This window comes from Galeopterus variegatus, unplaced genomic scaffold (genome assembly GCF_000696425.1).
Source record: "Galeopterus variegatus unplaced genomic scaffold, G_variegatus-3.0.2 Scaffold141, whole genome shotgun sequence".
NCBI classification, from domain to species: Eukaryota; Metazoa; Chordata; class Mammalia; order Dermoptera; family Cynocephalidae; genus Galeopterus; species Galeopterus variegatus.
Genome location: NW_007726252.1, coordinates 618,398 through 639,573, shown reverse-complemented (window position 1 = coordinate 639,573; position 21,176 = coordinate 618,398). Strand labels below are relative to the sequence as shown.

Below are 21,176 nucleotides of genomic sequence, written 5' to 3'. Positions count from 1 at the left end.
CCATTAAACCATTTTATCGAGTTTTAAAAACTCGAGACTATATCTACCACTCTTGCTAACTATAATTCTTGGGTTCTTTTGCATAGATACTCATCATAACCAGAGATGTGAGTTTTTTTAAATTTTGTTTTGTTTTGGTGGCTGGCTGGTATAGGGACCTGAACCCGTGACCTTGGTGTTATCAGCGGCATGCTGTCCCACATGAGCTAATTAGTCAGCCCTGAATATGAGGTTTTAATGGAAGTCAATCTGAGACCAAATTCTGATGCACATGCAGACATTTATTAAACAGAGCAGTTCATACAAACTGCTCTGTAAGTTTGACGAAACCCCAGTTCTCTGCCCTTTTAGGTGCTCTCATTATCTCCTGTAGGAAAGGTTCACTTAAGGCAGATGTAACACCATTCCTGAGGTTAACTTCTGTAACCCTACAGAACTCTAATAGAAGACATAAGAAAACTTAAAGATGAAACTGCAGGCCTCCTAGATTCCCCTACTGTACTCTGTTCATGCAAGGGCATCAAGAATCTCTAAAATATTTTAGTCAATCCACATAATTTAAATATTGCTAATTTCCTGATCCCATTTCTAATATTTATCATACTTTTGAGCAAGCCAAAAATAAAAACCCATGTCTGACATTCTCCATGCTAATTAGCAAACTGTGTAGTGTGGATCAAGATGGTGATAACAGATGTCCTTGTGATAGCTGCTTCTGGATTGTGGTCTTTCTATTGCTTTGCTACCTGACCATCTCTGGAGCATGGAATTCTTGCTTTGGGCAACCAGAATTGAAGCTTAAACTAGCACATACATAGTATCACACTGTGCATGCTGAAGTAGGTTAAAGTACATTATAGCAATCATACAAGGAGTCCAGTTCCAGCCTGTGGAACTCTAGTTTGCAGCCTTTGATATACAGGAATTTGTCCCTGCTTTCTAGGAGTTTCCATTCTAGCAGGGGAGAGACATCATTTGAATAGAATAAAGATAAAATGATAGAGGAACAGAAGTATGATTGTATTCTGGGAAGATACTGCAGAGTGTGCAGCCAGATGGACGAGGCACCAACGCCTTCCCCCACGCAGATCATAAAACTGGCACTGAGACAGGATGTAGCAGTGGTGGACGCCTTTAACTGCTAGGCCACTGCTGGAGTCCCATGTTGTGAATGGCAGTGCATCTCAACTACTTTCATCTTTCCCTGCTGATTTTATCCTTCAGACATTCATGAAGTAATAAAGGAAATGACTACTTTCTACCTAAACTCTAAGCTATGAGGAACAATTTAGTTTCTGAGGTACAAGTGTTGGGAATTCTAGAAGAGAACATATGTTCAGCTTAGTTTATTTCAACAATCAACTGAATGCCAGGCATTGTGCTGGTCATCGGGGATTCAAAAAATAACTGAGGAAAAACCCCAACTCAAATTGGGTAGGTCAGAGAAAGCTTTCCAAAATGTGAACTAAGTCTTAAGAATAAGAGGTGTGTGCCAAGTGAGGAAGAAGGAATGTGGTGGAAGGGCTGGTGGGGGACAGTATTCTTGGCAGCAGGGACAGCAGGAACAACGGTTCAGACACACAGCATAGCCTTTGTGCACAGAACTACAAAACATTTGATACTGTTGGATTTTGAAGTGCAAGGCAGGGAGTACAGGGAAAGGATGCTAGGAGGAGGAAAGAAACCAGTCATAAAGAGCCTTGTTTATCATGCTAAGAAACTTGGAATTTGCCCAGAAGGAATCACTGAAAGGTGTTACTAGAAGAGTGACATAGTTGGAGTGCATGTTAGATAATGCGCAGTGGTTGAAATCAAAGTAAAAAACAGATGGTCCCTGGGACAAGTGGAGCAAGACTGGATGCAGGGAGACCAGGTAGGAAGCTATCCTAGCAGTTTAAGTAAGAAGTGATGAAGGTTAAAGGAAGGGTTTTAATAGGATAGGAGAACTCTTGTGCATGTTCATCTACTAAAGGAAGAAACCAGTTATGAGGGAAATCTGGGAGCCAGGATAATCGGTTGGAGCACAGTCAGAGGAAATAGAGCTGAAATAGAATTTAATTTGGCTTAATTCATCATCTGAAAATCATCAACTGAAATCAGCAGGAGAGAGATAAAAGAGAGCAGATGGGACCTTGGGTGAAGAAGTAATGGCACGTTAGAGTTCACGGGGGTAGTAGAGATACCTTAGATTTTAGGAAAGCAGATTTAAATAAATTAAAGTTAAAAATGTTATGATACAATGGCTTTGTGTATTTTAAGTTGTCAGGCATGCAAAAATAAAAACTTTCAGAGTGAGAAGAAAAGAGCATATTACTAACAAAGACTTCTCTTGAGCCTCTCCTTTGAGCTCAGAACTTTGGAGGACTTGTGTATTTGACTTTTGTTGAAAAGAGGACTTTTAAACAAATTCACGCAAGTCAAATGGCTGCCTGAGAGTCACCCATAATGATTCCTAGAAGATAAAGATAAGCACTCTTGGGTAGGTAGGAGAGTTCAGTACTCACGTAGTCTTCTGTCAAATGCGTCTACTAATGCCTGTCATGGTTCTATGGCATGGCTCAATGTTAGGAAGATCATATGAGAAAACGAATGTGCAAGCACTTTGAAAACTAACGTTTCATTAATACCATTATATGATGCCGGGAAGAGGGATGCGGCGATCAAGCTCTGGAGAGGCAGTGTCTTATAGACTTCATGTTCTTTTTGTAACTTCATGTTCTTATAGATCTGTTACATTAACTTTCCCAAAGAACAACGACTACGCTTTGGCGCAGATAAAGGTAGAAGTTGTCAACTTGGAGGGGCTTGGCCACATAGTCAGGCGCTCTGTTCATCTACGCATGCTCAAGAGCGGCTCCGGTCTCCTCCCAGGGTTGGGCCGAACGCAGGGGGCGGAGTCCGGGCCACGTGGGGTATCGTGGCGTCATCTCCGGGCGCCGAGGGTGACTGGACTTGAGGTGGGCTTCCAAGGCTCCGCGGAGCTCGGGTTGTATTCGCTGCATACTGGAGGGCGGAAGTGCAGCAGGGCTCGGCTCCGACCTCCGCGCCGGTGCTTCCTGCGGCTGCGCGGGCTCTCCGGACTCCGGCTCCCGCGCCTCTGCAGGACAGTGTGTCAGGCAGGCAAGCAGCCCCACCGCCCGGCTGGAGCCTGGGACCCGAGCTTCTCCACCGGTGCGGGAAGCAGCCGGCGCTTCGGGTAGGGTACGTGTGTCCGTCGCCCAGTGTGAGGAAATGCCCGGAGGAGGGGTTCTGGGGAGGGGCCAGGTGTGGTAAGGAGGAGGGGTGAGTGGCCGGCCAGAGCCGCGCTCCCCGGGGGGGGCGATGGCGGGTGAAGGTGGTTCCTCCGGGCGGAGGTGGGCTTGGAGAGACGCCGCCCCCGGTGCCCTAGGGTGTGGCTTGTGTGACCTCCCCTGGGGAATATGTCTGTTGCTTATAAGGGTAGGAAACCCAGGGTCAAATCTCAGGCTCTGGAGTTCAGTTCAGAATTTGGGTTGTTCGTGGAACAGTTATTCAAACCATAATTATTCCACAGGGTAGTTCGGTTATGTTACTCCGTATTTCCTCCAATTTATCTTCTCAGAGGCATTCCTGAAGTCTCATTTTGATAATAATATTTCTGTTGACAAAGCACTTTCACATACTTTAGTTATACTTTGGATTATTTTCGAATCATATCTGAACTTGAGGAACCTAAGAAACTGGATTGGTTCTAGATTTTTCTGAGAGGTGGGGAGGCACAGCATGACTTCTGTAATCAAAACTCAGAGACTTATCAAACAGTAGTTGAACTCTCAAGGGCTTCCAGAATTCATTTGATAAATCTGAGACCTTGGGACTGTGGGTACTTGCATCTGAACTGAACTATTTTGTGATTTCTATTTGAAGGAGTTCAATTTTGAATCTGAAAATGAGGATGTTAGGCTGAGAGTAGTAGTTGAGAGGAATTTCAGAATTTTACACTAATGTTATACATGTGCTTTGATCCTCAAAGATATGCTAGTTAAAATTGGGGGAAAATGAGCCGAATGTGACTGTGTCGATATAGGATTTTAGAATAGTGTACACACTTCAAGTGTGGGTTCGTTTCATTAATTTCACAAATATTGAGTACCTGCTGTGTGCCAGGCACTGGACAAAATGGTAAAAAAATACAATGAACAGTGAACAAACAATAAAAAGTCATCATGAAGTTCACTTGAGGATGGGGGAGAAAACATTGGTAGAAAAATTAAAGTACTGTAATATGTCAGGTGGTGAAAAGTGCTAGAGAGAAAAAATCAATCACTGAAGGGGAATGAGGAATGCTAGTGGTGTGGCAGGAAATCCCAGTGGTGGCCATAGAAAAGATGTTATTTGAGTGGAGACTTATTGGTGATAAAGGGTGCCATGTGGAAAGCCATCAGAGCTACCACAAAGGCCCCGAAGCGGGAGCGTGCCAGCTAGTTTGGCTGGAAAAGAATGTGATAGGGAGAGATAAGTAGTAAAGACTCAGGTGGGAATGGGGCAAGTCATATAAGGCCTTGTAGGACTTTCTGTAAGAACTTTGGTTTTTACTTGAATGAGCTGGGTTTTAAGGAGTAGATTGATCTAACTTGTGTTTTAACAGGATGTGATTGCTATGTTGACTGTATGCAGTATGGGCAGAAATAATGAGAGCTGCCAGTAGACCTTTGCATTTGTTAGGTTAAAAGTTAAAGTGTATTCAGGGTGGTAACAGTGGAGGTGGTGCAAAAGATCAGATTCTAAACTCATTTCTAAGCTACAGCAGCATGGAAGAAGGGCCAAGGATGCCCCAAGGTTTATGGCCTGAGCAACTAAAGAACAGAATTACCACTTAGTAAAATGGGGAAGACCACAGAGTAATAGGGGAGTGGAGGGAGAAAGATCTGAAATTATTTTGTTTTGCACATGTTAAATTTTCCAAATGGAAATATCACTATGAAGTGAGTTCAGAAGAGAAGTCTGAGCTGAAGATATAAATGGTATTTAAAGCCACACAAGAGGGAGTGGTTCAAGGATTGAGCCCTGGGTCACTTTAACATTTAGAGGTAGGTAAGATTTATGTGCTGTGCTCCTCTCTCCCCCGCCCCCCACCAGGCTGTCCAGTAAAATCCCTGTTGAGAAATCACTGATCTGCAGTAATAGGATGGGAAGAAAGGTTATTAGCTGAGAGAGAAGTTGAGGAAGGAGATGTGAAAATTTGAGGGAGGAGACAGTATGGAAGAGTAGGAAAGTGGGAGAGTAAGTGGACTAGGGAAATTTGGGGCCTAGGCAGTACTCTGGGTCCACGTTTGAGATTAGTGTTCTTTAATTTAAAAGGAGATCAGCAGCCAGCATAGATTATTACTTTTAGATGTTTGCAAACTTAATCTAATAAGTGTTTGATTTTTTTAAGTAATTTCTATGTAGTTGGAGATTTGGAGATTTTGTCAGCAAAAATAGCTTTAGTTAGTAGGTTAGCCTTTTTTGGTATGTAGTGTGAAAGGGACTTTTAATTGTGCATTATATTCTCATCATACTGTGCTATTTGCTGAGTGACTAATTGGTTAGCAAGTGTGGTTGGTTGGGCATTTACTCTGTCCCAGGCCCTGAACTAGATCAGAAAGTAGAGCAGTCAAGAAGACATAGCCCTTGCCCTCAAGAAGCTTATTTCTAGTAGGTTACATCATGGGTTGGATTGATATGTTTCCAAAACATTGTCTTCAAATTGGATGGATGGTAATGACTGCGTAGTGTGTATAGGAGAGGGAAAAATCTTTCTAAAATAATGAAATTTGCTGAATTTAAAGCATGATTGTACTAATTTGGAAAAGAGTTTAGGTGGAAAAGTTTCTTAAATAGCTAGATTTATATATTTATATATTTTCCCCATCACTTAACAAAAATTCCGAAGACTGCTATGTGCTAGTTATGCTAATGTTGGGGATAGGAAGGTAAATATGACTCAGTTTCTGCTCTCAAGGAACTCTCAGTTCAGTGTGGGGAGGGCCAAGAGACAAGATAAACAGATAACTGCAACGCTTGGTAGTACATGCTGCTTGGTAGTACATGCCATTAAAGAAGTAGGGCTGGCCAGTTAGCTCAGGTGGTTATCATGTGGTGTTAGAAAACCAAGGTTGAGGGTTTGGATCCCTTTACTGGCTAGCTGCCAAAAAAAAAAAAAAAAGTAGAGGGAAGGCTGGTCAGGGGGAAGCTTTCCAAGGAACTGATATTAAGCTGACTCCTGAAAGAGGAGTAAGAGTTGGCCAAGAGAGGATTAAAGAGTTGGCCAAAAGAAGAGGGAGAGCATTTAAGCAGAGGAGCCATGGAAACATGAGGAAACCATGTATTAAATACATACACCATTTATGGAGTGGTTACCATGCACTGAATACCTAACATCCCTATGAAAGTTAGAATTATCTTCACTTACAGATATGAGGTTCAGAGAGAATAGGTTTGTTGTCCAAGGACATGCAGCTAATAGGTGGAAGTCAGGGTTTAAACCCATGTTAGTCTGATTTCAAAGCCCCTTAACTACTTTACTGTATTGCCTGTTGTCACCATTTAAATCTTTTCTGCCCTTGTTCTTTATCCTGCAATCATTTTTCACCAACTTCTATTCATTCTTCCTTGGAAAGACTCATATCTGTCTCTCACCAATCCACTAGTACCACTCTATGTTAGGAACTCATTACTTTGTGCCTTGGTTGCTAAAATTGCTTCCTGGCTATCCTCTTTGACTCAAGGCTCTCGTTTTGTGCACTCCTATCAGATAACTATTTTTATTTCACCATTATAAAACCTTATAGGCTCCCTAGGCCTGGTGGATGAAATTGAGACCCCTATTTGGTATGCTTCATGATTTAGCCTCATTTTACATTTACAGATTTGACATAAAGGAATACTAATCGCTTGCATTTCTTAGCACTTACCATGTGTCCTTACTATATAAAGTCCAAACACTTTATAGACTTTTTTTTTTTTTTTCAGGACAACCTTGGGACTTGGGTATTATTAATTTCATTTCACAGGTAAGGAAATGGGGCTAAATTAAATACAGTGACTTCCCTAGGGTCACATGTAATATTAAAACATGTTATGGTGTCAGCTCTTTCATTATCTACTATTCCTCCTAACCTAAAATTTCCTAAAAAGTTGGCACAGTTGCTCCTGCCCACTTCCTGCCTCTATTAATGGTATTTTGCCCTGCTTGGAATATTTATCTTCCTCTCTTTGCCTGTTTATATTCTGCCCATTCTTCCAGTTCCACATCTTTTAAAATTCTTCTTTGAACATTATAGGATATGTTAACATTTAACTGTGCATCTCCCCACCCCCATAAATGCTCTGACAAAGTAACATATTATTATACCATGGACATATGGACATTTTGGAGTTGGCAATCATTATGATATGATGGAAGGAATATAAGATTGGAAATCTGGTAAAGATATGGCTTCTAGTTTTGGCTCTGCTGTTAGATAGCCACAAGATTTTAGAAAAAATCATCTTTACATCTCAAGTTTATCATTTGTAAAATGGGAACATAGAGGCTTATTTATCATTTGTGTATCAAGTGTGAGTTAATGTAAAATACCTAGTGTTTCTGAAATTACTTGATATTTAAAGCAGTATGTAATCTATTATCTAATTTTTATTATCTAATCTGACCTACTCATCTCATTTAGGGGGATTCTGCTTGGCTGTATAATTTTGCATTCATGTATTTCCAACACATTCAAATTCAGTAAACATTTTTTAAGCACCTATTATATTCCAGACACCTTTCCAAGTATCAGAGGTTAAAAGATGAGTAAGATATGATCCTTTTCCCTGAGGGAATGCATTACAGTCTACTGGAAGAGGTGCACATACAAATAAGAATCTTTAATTTAAGCTTATAAGTGCTGTAGTAGAGGAAATGTAATGGTGCAGTGAGGAAGCAAGGAGGATTCTGCCTGAGTCATGCATAGATAAAAGACTATTTTGAGCTGGATCCTGAAAGACGTGTAAGTTGGAAGACAAGGTGGGGAAGGCCGCTTTAGGTTAAGGGGACCACTAGCGTGAACAAAGTTACAGAAAGAACATTAAAGTGCATGGTATATTTAGAGGATATGGAGATTACAATATCTTCTGGGCAATGACTGAAGTTTTAAAAAAGTTTATTGTTGTTATTTTTAATTCCTGCAGCACCTGCCATAGAACTGGGCATATCAAATGATCAAATATTTACTGACTCTATGTTAGGTGTTGTTAGAAGTGTCCAATGCATAATTTTAACTATTGTTTTCCTTTACTCTTATAATTTTTGTTTGTGTCACATAATGCTTTTCATTATTCTTAGTTCTTGAAGTCTTTAAATGTCGACTTTTAAACATTTTTGGAGGCATGCTCTTATTGATTCTGTAAATTATAATGATAAATAACCTTTATAGTACTTATTTTATGATAGGCACTGTCTAAAGTGCTTTACATGTATTAATTCATTTAATTCTCACATCTAATGTGGTAAGTGCGGGTTTCTCATTTTACAGACGAGAAAACTGAGACACAGAGAAATTAAGTGACTTACTTGAGATCGTACAGTAAGTGGTGGAGCTATGTTTTGGATTTAGGCAGCCTGGCTCCACAGTTTACGTTTTTAACCCCTACACTGTGGTGCCTCTCAAGAGTTAAATTTTACTTTTCTGCTTCTGTTTAAAAGAGGATTATTGAAAACTCACATCCTTCAAATTTTTTGTGTGTGTGTGTGGCTGGCTGCTATGGAATCCGAACTCTTAACCTTGGTGTTATCAGTCCCATGCTGTAACCAAGTGAGCTAACAGGCCAGCCTCTCACATCCTTTAATTTTATCCATTTGTCACCAATTTTTCTTGTATATTTTTTAGTTAAGTATATTCACTAGACTAGAAACATTCTATCTTTTTTTTTCTTTTTTTTGTCTTTTTTGTGACCGGTAACCGCGCTCAGCCAGTGAGCGCACCGGCCATTCCTACATAGGATCCGAACCGTGGAGGGAGCGTCGCTGCGCTCCCAGCGCGGCACTCTCCCGAGTGCGCCACGGGCTTGGCCCAAAACATTCTTTCTTATGTAATTATAGATGATTATTTATTTGTATTGAAAGATTACTATTTTAAGATCCTATGAATTTGAGTCTGCATATATTGAGGCAGTAAGTAGCCTTGTTTGCAGTTTTCAGAAATTTGTTTTGCAGAATTTGTTTGTTTTGCAAAATTTATATCAGCTCTACCACATTACACCTTTAGCTGCCTTGGCTCATTCAGTTCTTCCCTTGAGATCCTATAAGAAATACATACGTAAGAAACAATAGTATGTGGGAAATAAAGTATCAATTTAGTTTTCATTGGTTTTTGTACCTTAAATCTTACTGTAGAACTTTGGCAAACTTGGCTGGAACATAAGACTTTAAAACCCAAGCCTGTAGTTGTGGTTTTTAGGAGTTCTCTCTTTCCCTAAGGCCATACTTGTATCACTTTTGGGGAGGGACACTCAGAAACAAAGAGGAAAGACAGCATTGACCATTTCTTTTTACTGTTCCTGACACATGGAAGGGAGAAGCAGCAGAGAATGTCATGGAAAGAAAGAGTGGGATGGTTAGGTATTCTCATCTGTCAGCCTAGAAGAGGAGAAAGGAGCCATACTCAACATGCATAATATTTTGGTTTATGGTGAGCTCTGCCTATTAATAAACGCAGCTCAAATGGTGTCTTGGGATCTGACCAACTAGATTCTTACTCCTTCTTGAGATAAGGACAGTGCTTGCAAAGAAGGGAAGAGCCTTTCCTTGGGTGGCCATACCCCCTTTAATTTTGAATTGTCTTGAATCGCATTTTCTACCTGCATCTTCTGAGAAGAAAAAACATCCAATGTGATAATATTGATAGTGACTTCTGAACTTTAAAATTGTAATTAAGCTTTCTTAAGGTTTGTTAGTAAAGGAGCTTTTTGTCTCAAATTGTTTTCTCTCATGAGCAAGAGGGAAATCTCAGTTGCAGTTGTTGATTAATTGGATGTATCATGGTTACAGAAACCACTGTTTACAATTTCAGATTTATTTACTTGTCATAACCCACATTCAATTTTAGATTTACCTATTTGTCATAACCCAGATTTCATTAATTCATGCCACTACTAAATTTATTTTAAAAGAACAAGCGATTAATGTAATGAGGTAGTGAGGTCTTTCCCATTTTCAGTGAATTAATTTTGTGTGATTTGTAAACTTGGGAATTTCCTGCTGAGAGCAGAAAACTCAATATGTTGTTTGAATTTGAAGCCTGTCAATGTGGAACTCATGAAATTTACATGCGTTTATCGTTTTCTTAAAATAATTACTTTTATGGGTGTATTTTAAGAAAAGTTAAAACACTATGATGTGCTGTAAAGAGCACTTGGCTCAGTTTAAGTACCAGAGTTCTTATCCTGATTTGACTGTTGCTAGTACTTTTATGTTGGACAGATTTTTTTCCATCTCTTTCAGTTTATTTACCTGTAGATGACATTGCAGCCAGTTGACCTCCAGCTTCTTCTTTCTTTGACTAATTAATTTATGACAGCCTTAATGTTCTTGCCATTGGTCAGTGGAAGAGAAAAGAAACCAGCTCCTTGAACAATTCAGTGTCAATAACTGACATTTGGCTAAACTTATATGATTATTTAGAAGAGAATGTTTTTGCAAGATACATTATAGTAATTATAAATTAGTTGCTTATGAAAGATGGGAAATATTACTTGGATAAGTATATTGAATCATAGTATCCAGGTGTCACCTATGGCGTTACTCTAAGCGTTTATTACAAACAGTATTTGTTTCAGCATTTACTCATGAAGTATATTGTGATGTTATTTAGTTGTAGGGTATTAGCACTGGAAGACACTTGGATATTACAGAGGTCAAAAGCCATGCCCTTCTACTATATCCAGAACATTTCTGTTTCCAAATTTAGTGCTATATTTGTGTTATAGGGAATATTATAAGAGTTGAGAGTAGAAGTGTATATTGTTTCATTGGAGCAAAGGATTGTGAGTTCGGTTGCAGACTGTGCAGGGTTTAATTAGGTGACAAAAGAGCATATTAGAACAGGGGAATGGTAGGACACAGAGCAAGGTGTTTAGGGGATCATTTTTGCTAGAGGGTTTGTATAAAGAACTATAATAAATAAGAATGAAAATATTGGATCGGATCAAATTGTGGACAGGATGAAATTTAGAATGGGGAATAGGGTCACCCAAAGATTTTTCCAAGATGAGAGAGTATTTTTGCAGAAATAAAGCAAGAACCATCAGGAATAGGTGAGGTTGAATATGTGAAAATGATACTGTGGAATTGGACTATCAGGGATCAGAGAGTATAGTTGAAGGGTTCTCTTTAGATAAGCAATAGACTCTTCTGGGCTTGAAAGGGTGATACAAGTGTAGTTTCATTTTGACTTTGGTTCATTAGTTGGACATGTAATGAACATTACTTGAATATATAATTTTGTTTTTTTGTTTTTTTTTTTCCAATCCTGCTCCTTCTGAATTAAATATGTAATTTTGAATTGGTTACTTCTGTGGTCCCTTAAATAAATAGTGGTTCTGTGTTTAGAATTTGTTGTACTGATTTTTTTGCATTTGTTCTAAAGAATGTCAATCACACAGTTTTTTTGAAGTGAAAAATGTTTATGGCATTCATTTTTTCCTGTAATCCTTTGTTTTGTAGCAAGTTCTTTCATTCTTGAAAGGATCTGACTAATGCTCTTTATTTTGTTTGCAGTTTGGCTTTGGTTGAAGAAGGAACTTAGCCTATATGTACTGCTTTAACCATTGGAAGAATGACAGATGACAAAGATGTGCTTCGAGATGTGTGGTTTGGACGAATTCCAACTTGCTTCACTCTGTATCAGGATGAGATAACTGAAAGGGAAGCAGAACCATACTATGTAAGTGTGTTGATGGTGGCAAATGGGATATTTTAACTTTGTAAATAAAGCTCTAAGAACCTGGAGGCTGTTATCCAAAATTTTATATAGTGTTACGACTAAACTGTTATTACTTTGGAGAAAAAAAATCAGAAAACACAGATAAGCAGAAAGGAAATAAAAATCATCACAAATCCTACCACTTAGAGGAGAAAACTACTGTTGACATGTCATGATACCTTCTTGACTTTTTCTTATGCATATCTGCATATATAATATGTGATAATGAAATCATAAGCTATGTGCTATATTTTAAGAGGAAACTGTTGAAAATAATAGATTCAGATTGGAATCTTTTGTATTTGTGTGATTCCAAGCAACTATTTAACAAAGTATTTTTATAGCTCAATTAACATGAACACACACACACATACACACATTCATATATATGTGAGCAATATATAATATATATTTAGTAATATGTATTATAAATTACTGCACATAGACTGGGGGGCTTTGAATTAATGAATTATCTGTTCTGAAAATGAGTTTCAAGTATCTTCTGATTTTAATGTGACTCCCCCCAACCCCGCTAAGGCATGTATAGGCCAAGTTTATGCATCCGTTAGTAAGAGATGATAGTATCCTGCCTATTTACTGAATAGCCCCTAATAGGCAAAGGCATTTAGTTGTTATTCTAGACTTTTCTTTTTGTGTCTGAGGTACACATGCTATTGCTTACATGGAGAGGATGTGGAAAAGTGTAAATGTATTTGTGATGCTGAACTGTTTTCTTCTGTTTCACTTTAATAAAACTTTCCCGTTGCTTTCTCCCCTATCTGAGAGGCAGCACTGTTCCTCAGTCTGCTCCCGCTATGGGAAGTCAGACTGCTGGAGGAAGCTACTTAAGGAGCCCATTCATTCATTTTTTGGGTATAGGAACTGTTTTGTTTTCCTCTGTGTATCTCAGTATCTGGCATGGGCTATGCGAATGGTAGATACTCACTGCAGGAAAACCTCCCCAGACTCATGTTGTGATTTTGTTTGAAATCATCTCTTTGGATTTTTAAACCAGAAATGATAATTTTAGAGAAGTTGGGCAATTTTGTTACTGGGACTCAGGCTTATATACATTTGAGTAATTTTAACTTTGGAAATCTCAACAGTTTTCTTTTTTGTCTAGAAAAATTTCCACAGTTAAAAACAAATGTGGTCATAGTTTATTTTTAGAAGAATTTCATTTGTTAGATGTATTTTTTTCTGTTCTCTTTCTGTAATATGGGTTAGGATATAGTTTTAAACAAGTTTTTGCTGTTTTAATTAAAACTTTCAACCTTGGCTGGCTTTCTAATAGTATCTAAAAGGAGTATATATGTATAGTTGGTCAAAGTGGCAACCACTGAGAAATATATAATTTAAATCTGTTCACTTTTAAATCAAACTCTGATGTTTGACACACTTCCTACAGTTAAAAAAATTCCAGGTAAAGAATACAGCATTTTTCCTTCTTTATATATGTCTGTTTAAATATGAAAAGACTTTCATGAGAACTAGAGTGTAAGTTGTTTTCTAGATATTTCTAATTGAAAATGGGAGGTGTTGGGACAGGAGGAAAATTGTTCTATCTTATAGGTAATTTTTTTTTTTTTGAAGTCTTTCTAATTGTCTACCCAGAGAAACTCTTATATTGTTGAAGAATATTGGGCGACAGGCATATAATAAACATGAAATTTGGATTATGCTACATGATTTTAAGCCCTAGTTTAAAAAACCTTAGTTTAGGGTTTAAAATCATTTAGCATAGTCCAAATTTTGCTCTTTAAATACATACAGGAAGAAAATACACAAAAACATTAATGATGACTAGTCTTAGAATTATAGGTGAGCATTTTAGTGCCAATATAGTTGTAGTTCAGATATGTCTCAGTTAATTAAACTTGAAAATATTTTTAATATTAATGTTAAATGTATTTCTGGTTATTTCTCCATTCTGATTTGTTTCCTCTGTGCATAAATCTTTCAGCCTACATTTTATATATATATATGTATATCATTGAGAATTATGTCTTACTTTGCAGGGAATATTAGGAAGGAAATTTATTAGAAACTAGATAACTTCAGTTTTTGTTGTTTCTATTACATTCATTTAAACTGTTGCTTTTTATTTAGATTATCCAGTGTAAAAACATGCATACTAATTTGTATTTGTATTTTGTGACTTGTTACTAGAGGAAACCACACAGTCAGACCAATGGTCATCAGTCTCAGTGGACTTTAAACATTACCCAGCAATACTTTGATGTTTTCTGAATCAGCTGTCTCTGCTCTTTTCCAGTTAGAGAATTTCTCTGAGCCCTGACCTCATCCTTCACTCTTAACAGGTGGCTTTACCTCCTACTTCATGAAGAAAGTAGAAACCATGTATAGACTCAACTCCCTTAGTTGAGTTTCTGCCACCAAATCTGCAATACCTGTCTGCATTCACACACATTTACTTCTCCTTCCCTCCTGCTATAATGGAAGAAGTGTTCTTCTTCCTAGGCAGGGCCCAACCCTCCATCTGTGTTGTGGATCCCATTTCCTGCCTTGTCAGGAAGCTAGCGGTATCTAATATTCTCCCACCTACACCTCTACCTTCTCTGTTTATTTATTTTGACTTTATTTACTGGCTCCTTCACAGTTCTGTATTGTCATAAAGCCTTCTTATCCTAAAACAACAATCCTCTGTTGACACCATCTTCTCAACTCCTTGCTTTCCCTTCACAGCCATACTTCTTGAAACGGTTGTTTATACTCATTGTCTCCCTCTCACCTCCTACCACTTAGTTTGCTGGCATCACATTTTCACGCTACTGCAACAAAACTGTTCTTGCCTAAGTCACTAATGACATCTTTTTTGCCAAACTTGGAGTCTGTTTTTGAATTTTCATTTGCTTGATCTCTCAGCAGTATCTGATGTTGTTGACTGTTTTCTTTATCATGTGGCACTGTCCTCTCTTGCTCTGCATGCCCCATATTCCTGGTTTTGCTTCTGCCTGTTTTTTGTGGTCTCCTTTGCCAGATCTTTCTTCTTAGCTTGTTCATTAATGTTGGTGTTCTTTAGGGCTTTGCCTTCTTTTTTCTCTTCTCTTTTTTTCCCCTGGAGTTCTCAGCCATTTTTATGTCTTTGTCAAGCATTTATATCCTGACACTCCTAGTATTTTTCTCCTGTGCTCCAGATGTGTATTTCTGTCTGCTGGAGATCTTCATGGAGATAGATGTTCTAAAGGAACTGAAACTGAGTGTGTTTGAAACTGGATTCATCATTACCCCCAGAAAACTTGGTCATCTGCCATTATTCCCTTCCTGTTTTGGCAAGTAGACCTATCATTCGTCTAATTAATTAGTCTTACCAGAAACCTGCAGCTCATCCTTGATGCCTCATTCTCTCATATCCCTGACATTTTGGTAACTTAGTCCAGCTGATTTTACATCTCAGTATTTCTCAAACTTACCCGATTCCTCACATCCCCACTGATACAGCCTAGTTCGGGCCACCATTTAAAAACTGATGGATTGCATAGCAGTAACCAATTTCCCTTCTTCATTTTCTAGTTTGCAGTTGGAATGATCTTTTCAAAACATATATCTGATCTTGTTACCTGCTTGCTTAAAACCTTTAGTGGATTTTCATCTCTATGTATTTACTCTGTGCCTTTTGTCATGCAGTATTCTCTGTCTGGAATAGGTGGAAATATCTCTCACCCCTATACACGCCCATGTTTTGTTCATTCCTGTTTGTCTTTTCACTCTTGCCTTAAAATACACTTCCTGTCAAGACCTCTTCTGAACCCCTAGATTAGGTTAAATTCCTTTGCTCCTTGCTCTTGGAACATTCTTTACTTCCTCCTTACATTCATCACATTTGTAATTTTGTTTTCAGTATCTGTCTTCCTCTCTAGTCTGTATGCTGTATGAGGGGAAGGGCTCTTTCTGTCTCATTCAGTGCTATTATGGGTACCTTTCTCAGAAACATAAGTATGAGGGGACTTCAAAAAGTTTATGGAAAAATGGAGTTCAAAGATAAAAATAAAAAATATTAACTTTATTTTTCAACATAAGCTCCGTCAAGTGCAAGACACTTGATTATACCAGCCATTTAGTTCATCTCTAAAGAATTGAGAGTCCTGGGAATTTAGCCATGTCAGTACAGTCTTTTTGACGTCATTAACTGAAGAAAAATGGGTGCCCTTTAAGGATTCTTGAGGATTAGGAAACAAAAAAATAAGAAGCCAAATCAGGCCATAAGATAGATACCTAATGATTTCCCATTGACATTCTCACAAAATCACCTTTGTTTGATGAGAGAAAAGAGCAGGAGCATTGTCACTATGTAGAAGGACTCTGTGGTGAAGCTTTCCTCAGTATCTTTCTGCTAAAGCTTTGGCTAACTTTCTCAAAACACTCTTATGATAAGCCAGTGTTATTGTTCTTTGGCTCTCCAGAAAGTCCACAAGCAAAATGCCTTGAGCATCCCAAAAAACTGTTGCCATGACCTTTGCTCATGACCAGTCCACTTTTGCTTTGACTGGAGTACTTCCACCTTTTGGTGCCCACTGCTTTTATTCTTCTTTTTTTTTTTTTTTTTTTCTTTTTTTTTTTTTTTTTTTCTTTTTTTTTTTTTTTTTTTCTTTTTTTTTTTTTTTTTTTCTTTTTTTTTTTTTTTTTTTCTTTTTTTTTTTTTTTTTTTCTTTTTTTTTTTTTTTTTTTCTTTTTTTTTTTTTTTTTTGTCTTTTTTTTGTCTTTTTCCGTGTCCGGCAACGGATTGCAACCCTCAGTGTTGCCCCCGTACCGGACCGGGGACCGGCAACGGGATCGCAACCCTTGGCGCCGCTCCCGCGCCTCGCTCAGCCAGTGAGCGGGAACTGGTCCGTATGTGGGATCTGAACCCTTGGGCGGGAGCGCCGCCGCGCTTCTCAAGTGGCGCACTATCCAGTGCACCACCGGGCCGGCCCTCTTTTATTCTTCTTTGTCTTCACGATCATACTGGTAAAGCCTTGTTCATCTCTGGTTACAGTTCTTTGAAGAAATGCTTTAGGATCTTGGTCTCACTTGTGTAAAATTTCTGTTGAAAGCTCTACTCTTGTCAGCAGCTGATCTGACGTAATAGTTTTGGCACCCATCAAGCAGAAAATTTGCTCAACTTTAATTTTTCAGTTAGAATTGTGTAAGCTAAACCAGTTGAGATATCTATGGTGTTTGCTATTGTTTCTGCTGTTAACTGTTGGTCCTCTTCAAGTAGGGCATGAGCAAGATTCATTTTTTCCTCACAAATTGATGTGATGGTCTGCCACTGCAGACTTCATCTTCAACATTGTCTTGTCCCTTCTTTAAAAAGTTATCTGTTTGTAAACTGCTGATTTCTTAGGGGTATTATCCCCATAAACTTTTTGTAAAGCATCAATGATTTCACCATTCTTCCACCTAAGCTTCACCATCAGTTTGATGTTTGTTCTTCCTTCAATATTTCAGCAGAATTCATGTTACTCTGATAGGGGCCCTTTTCAAACTGATGCCTTATTCTTCCTAGTGGCTCAAACTAGATTATGTTCAGACATTTTATAACAAGTTAGTATGAGTTTATTTTGGAGCAAAAGAATTTTGAATTCCATGCACAGTTTTTTTCATAATATACATTTTTCATGAACTTTTTGAAGATCCCTCATATTCCATACAACAGTATAAAATGTTCCTTATGGGCCGAGCCCATGGTGCACTCGGGAGAGTGCAGCGCTGGGGGCGCAGCAGCGCTCCCGCTGCGGGTTCGGATCCTATATAGGGATGACCGGTGCGCTCACAGTGCTCACTGGCTGAGCACGGTGCGGCCGGTCTCAAAAAGGACACACACAAAAAAATGTTCCTTATAAGCTGTATAGAAAAAAATGAATCACTTGTGTCATTATACTTCATGAATACTTCATACCAGTGCTAAATGAAGAACAAGAGAATGATAGATTCAGTTGTAGCTGACAATATCCTTTCATATTAAAAGAACTTAAAGAACATTGAAGATATGCTAAGTGAAATAAGCCAGACACAGAAGGACAAATATTGTATGGTTCCATTTACATGAGGTACCTACAGTAGTCAAATTCATAGAGACAGAAAGTAGAATGATGATTACCAAGAGTTGGGGGAAGTGGGGAGTTGGGAGTTATTGTTTAATGAGTGCAGAGTTTTTCCATTTGGAATGATGAAAAAGTTCTGGAGATAGACAGTGGTAATAGTTGCACAACAGTGTGAATGTACTTAGTTCCACTGAATTGTACACTTAAAAATGGCAAAGGTGGTAATTTTATGCTAGGTATATTTTACTACATTAAAGAAAAAAAGACCTGAATGTAAACCAGTGAGATATACTTAAGAAAAACAATGAATTGGGCCGACCCCGTGGCGCACTCGGGAGAGTGCGGCGCTGGGAGCGCAGAAGCGCTCCCGCCGCAGGTTCGGATCCTATATAAGGATGGCCGGTGCTGCCGGTCACAAAAAAGACAAAAAAAAAAAAAAAGAAAAACAATGAGTTTATAGTCTGGAGATAACAGGCAAGATGATGTCTTTCTGCTGTTATTTTATTTTTGTTTTTAACCTATTTAAATATTTTCTTGATAAATTATATCTATATGAACTCCAATATAGTCATTCTTAAATCTTAGAGTTATTTCTTAGTGTTACTATGAATATTTATCTTAGTTATAGATTATTACTCCCACAGGCCAATTTGGAACAGAATATTGCAACTACATTTCAGTGTGGATTTTGCCTTGAGAATGGGTATTCTTTTTTAATTATCATTTTTGGCTCTTTGCCCCACTTAACCTTTGGTGTCTCTGATTCATTCAGCAAATATTTATCGTACACCTCCTGTAAAGCAGGCACTGTTTTGAGCATTGGGAATGTAGCTTTGAACAAAGGCAAAATTTTTGTCTTAATGGAGGTTACATTCTAATTTCCTCATTCCTTATTGTAAAGAAGTTTTTATTTAACAAAAATTGTTTGTGACTTCATTAGCAACTTTGATTGAACCTTAGCCAGGTAGTACAACATTCTCTAAAATCAGGAGTTGTTATTCATGCTCAATAGTTGTGGTGTGTCTTCCTTCTTACCATCTTCAAAGGTTAATATTATTCTCTGCAGAATAAATTAATGTGTAATACCCAATAGTAATTTTAAATTAAAGTTATGGATTTAGACTAAGGTATTTTACTTATTTATTTTTTTAAATGACCAATTGCTGTGCTGTTTTGATTTTTTAGTGACTTCCATGTTGTATTTGAATCGATTCTGTCATGTCTGAAAGACTCCAATGAATCTTTTCTCTCCTGTTTAATAGAATATAATTTTGGCACATTATTTAAGCTGTATGTAAAACAGAAGTGATAATACTTCTTGTAAAAATACTAGTGCTTTTCCTTATACATAGTAAATACTAGTTTCCTTTTTCCTTTCCTTACTAATCACAGTTATTTCTTTATAAAAAAAAATTGTGCTCTGTCAAATCCATACTACTATCCAACAGCTTGTTCATAGTGTTTAGTACCTTCTGTTCCACACTGGAGCATGCCAACTACCTCTCTGTCATACCCATGCACCCTGTAGCCTCCAGGACCACTGTCATGTTCTCCTGCCTACTTGAGGTCTATTATCTTGGACTTCAATGATTAAATATCAGTTCCTTCAGCCAGATTATTTTTTCTTTGTATGTATTTGCCAGCATAGTAGTCCTACTTAATTTACTGATCAGAAGATCACCTTGAATAAGCAGCATGAAAGACGGTGCAAGAGTTGGATTCATAAAAATAGCTGAAAGAGAGTAACAAAATAATTTTACCTGCAAAAGAAGGTAGAAACTTAGGAAAGCAAGAAATCGTTGCAGTATCTACAGCAAAGGAGGAGAAATGTGAATTTTTGCCAGTCTTCTCTTTTTATCTCTTTGTAGGTTCTTTATATAGATCATAACGAATTTTTCAAAACACTCTCATATTTTCTTTCTCGGCACCATTCCTGGGGGAAGAACACTGTCTTCCTTCATACTATTCCAGTTGAGGCTTTACCTAGCTCAACATTCTCTCCTAGCCTTCAAAACATGATGGACCAATTGAGAAGTCCCGATTCACAGTCAAGTGTACATTAGGACTGAGTTGATTATCTTCTTAGAACAGTTTAATTAACTCAGGTGAATCATTTTAATTTTTAAGTTAATTTGATATAGAAATAATAAGTATCCTAAATATTATGATATCTAATTATATCATAATTTTATTTAAAGTGTTACAGAAAGATTGTAGATAGATTTGTGTTGATTATTCTAGGCATTTATGCTGTACTTGAAGTACGTAAGAATATTAAAACATCTTAATCATTAGCCTTTGATTTTCTATAAAAAGCAGTTGACTTTGTGTGGTGTATTCAAAATAATGCAAAGAACATGGCTGTTTTTCCTTAAAATTCAAAAACCTATTTAGTATTGTTTTTTTGGAAAAATAACTAGTAAATAAATATGGTTTTACAAATTTTTATTTCAGTTGCTTTTGCCAAGAGTAAGTTATTTGACGTTGGTAACTGACAAAGTGAAAAAGCACTTTCAGAAGGTTATGAGACAAGAAGACATTAGTGAGATATGGTTTGAATATGAAGGCACACCACTGAAATGGTGAGTGAATTTTTCTGCATTATTAAGCATTAAGTATATGTTAACTTTAAGAAGTTATAGTGCCCTGATACAGTTGTAAAAAAGTTCTGTAAAGAAAGAAATCACTAGACTAGCTCCTATAATAAGTGAAGTTTAAACCATTATTTGAATATTTTATTGAAAATATTTCTGCCTTCTATTTGGATGCATGAATGACTGGACAGATGATATATTTTCAGCAATAGATTTTTTTATGGTACAATAATAATATAATTGGTTATGGGTTGTTTTCTTTTTAAATTATATATATTGTTTCTGTCTCCAAAATATTTATAGCAGGTCTTTATATAGACATGATTACCTAAACTGGCATCATTCAAACTTCTGGCCAAATTTAGTTGACCATAATGCCATAAGCACATCTTGACTAGCTAGGGTTGGTTTAGAGTACTTAAAATGTATTGGTTTCCTTTTTATGTGAAAAATAATTTTGATATTATATCATTTTTTAAAAAGGGTATTAAAAATAAATCCTAAATCTGGGCTTATCCATGTACAGATAATATTTTTGTTCTTTCTCTATTAATGGGAGTTTTGTTCAACTC

At 37.5% G+C, this 21,176-nt stretch overlaps 1 protein-coding gene across 2 annotated transcripts in view; it reads left to right on the top strand.

Annotated features, from left to right (window-relative positions):
- The first annotated feature begins 2,917 nt into the window (after positions 1-2,917).
- Positions 2,918-21,176, top strand: part of ATG5 (autophagy related 5) — a 128,798-nt gene continuing 110,539 nt past the window's right edge. The window contains exons 1-3 of one of the 2 annotated variants that reach the window (XM_008590490.1): positions 2,918-3,201; positions 11,759-11,924; positions 20,465-20,592. In XM_008590490.1, coding sequence (XP_008588712.1) covers positions 11,817-11,924; positions 20,465-20,592 — 236 coding nt within the window. In that variant the 5' untranslated portion in view covers positions 2,918-3,201; positions 11,759-11,816. The remainder of the gene's footprint in view (positions 3,202-11,758; positions 11,925-20,464; positions 20,593-21,176) is intronic. The other variant, XM_008590495.1, reaches the window with a different exon arrangement.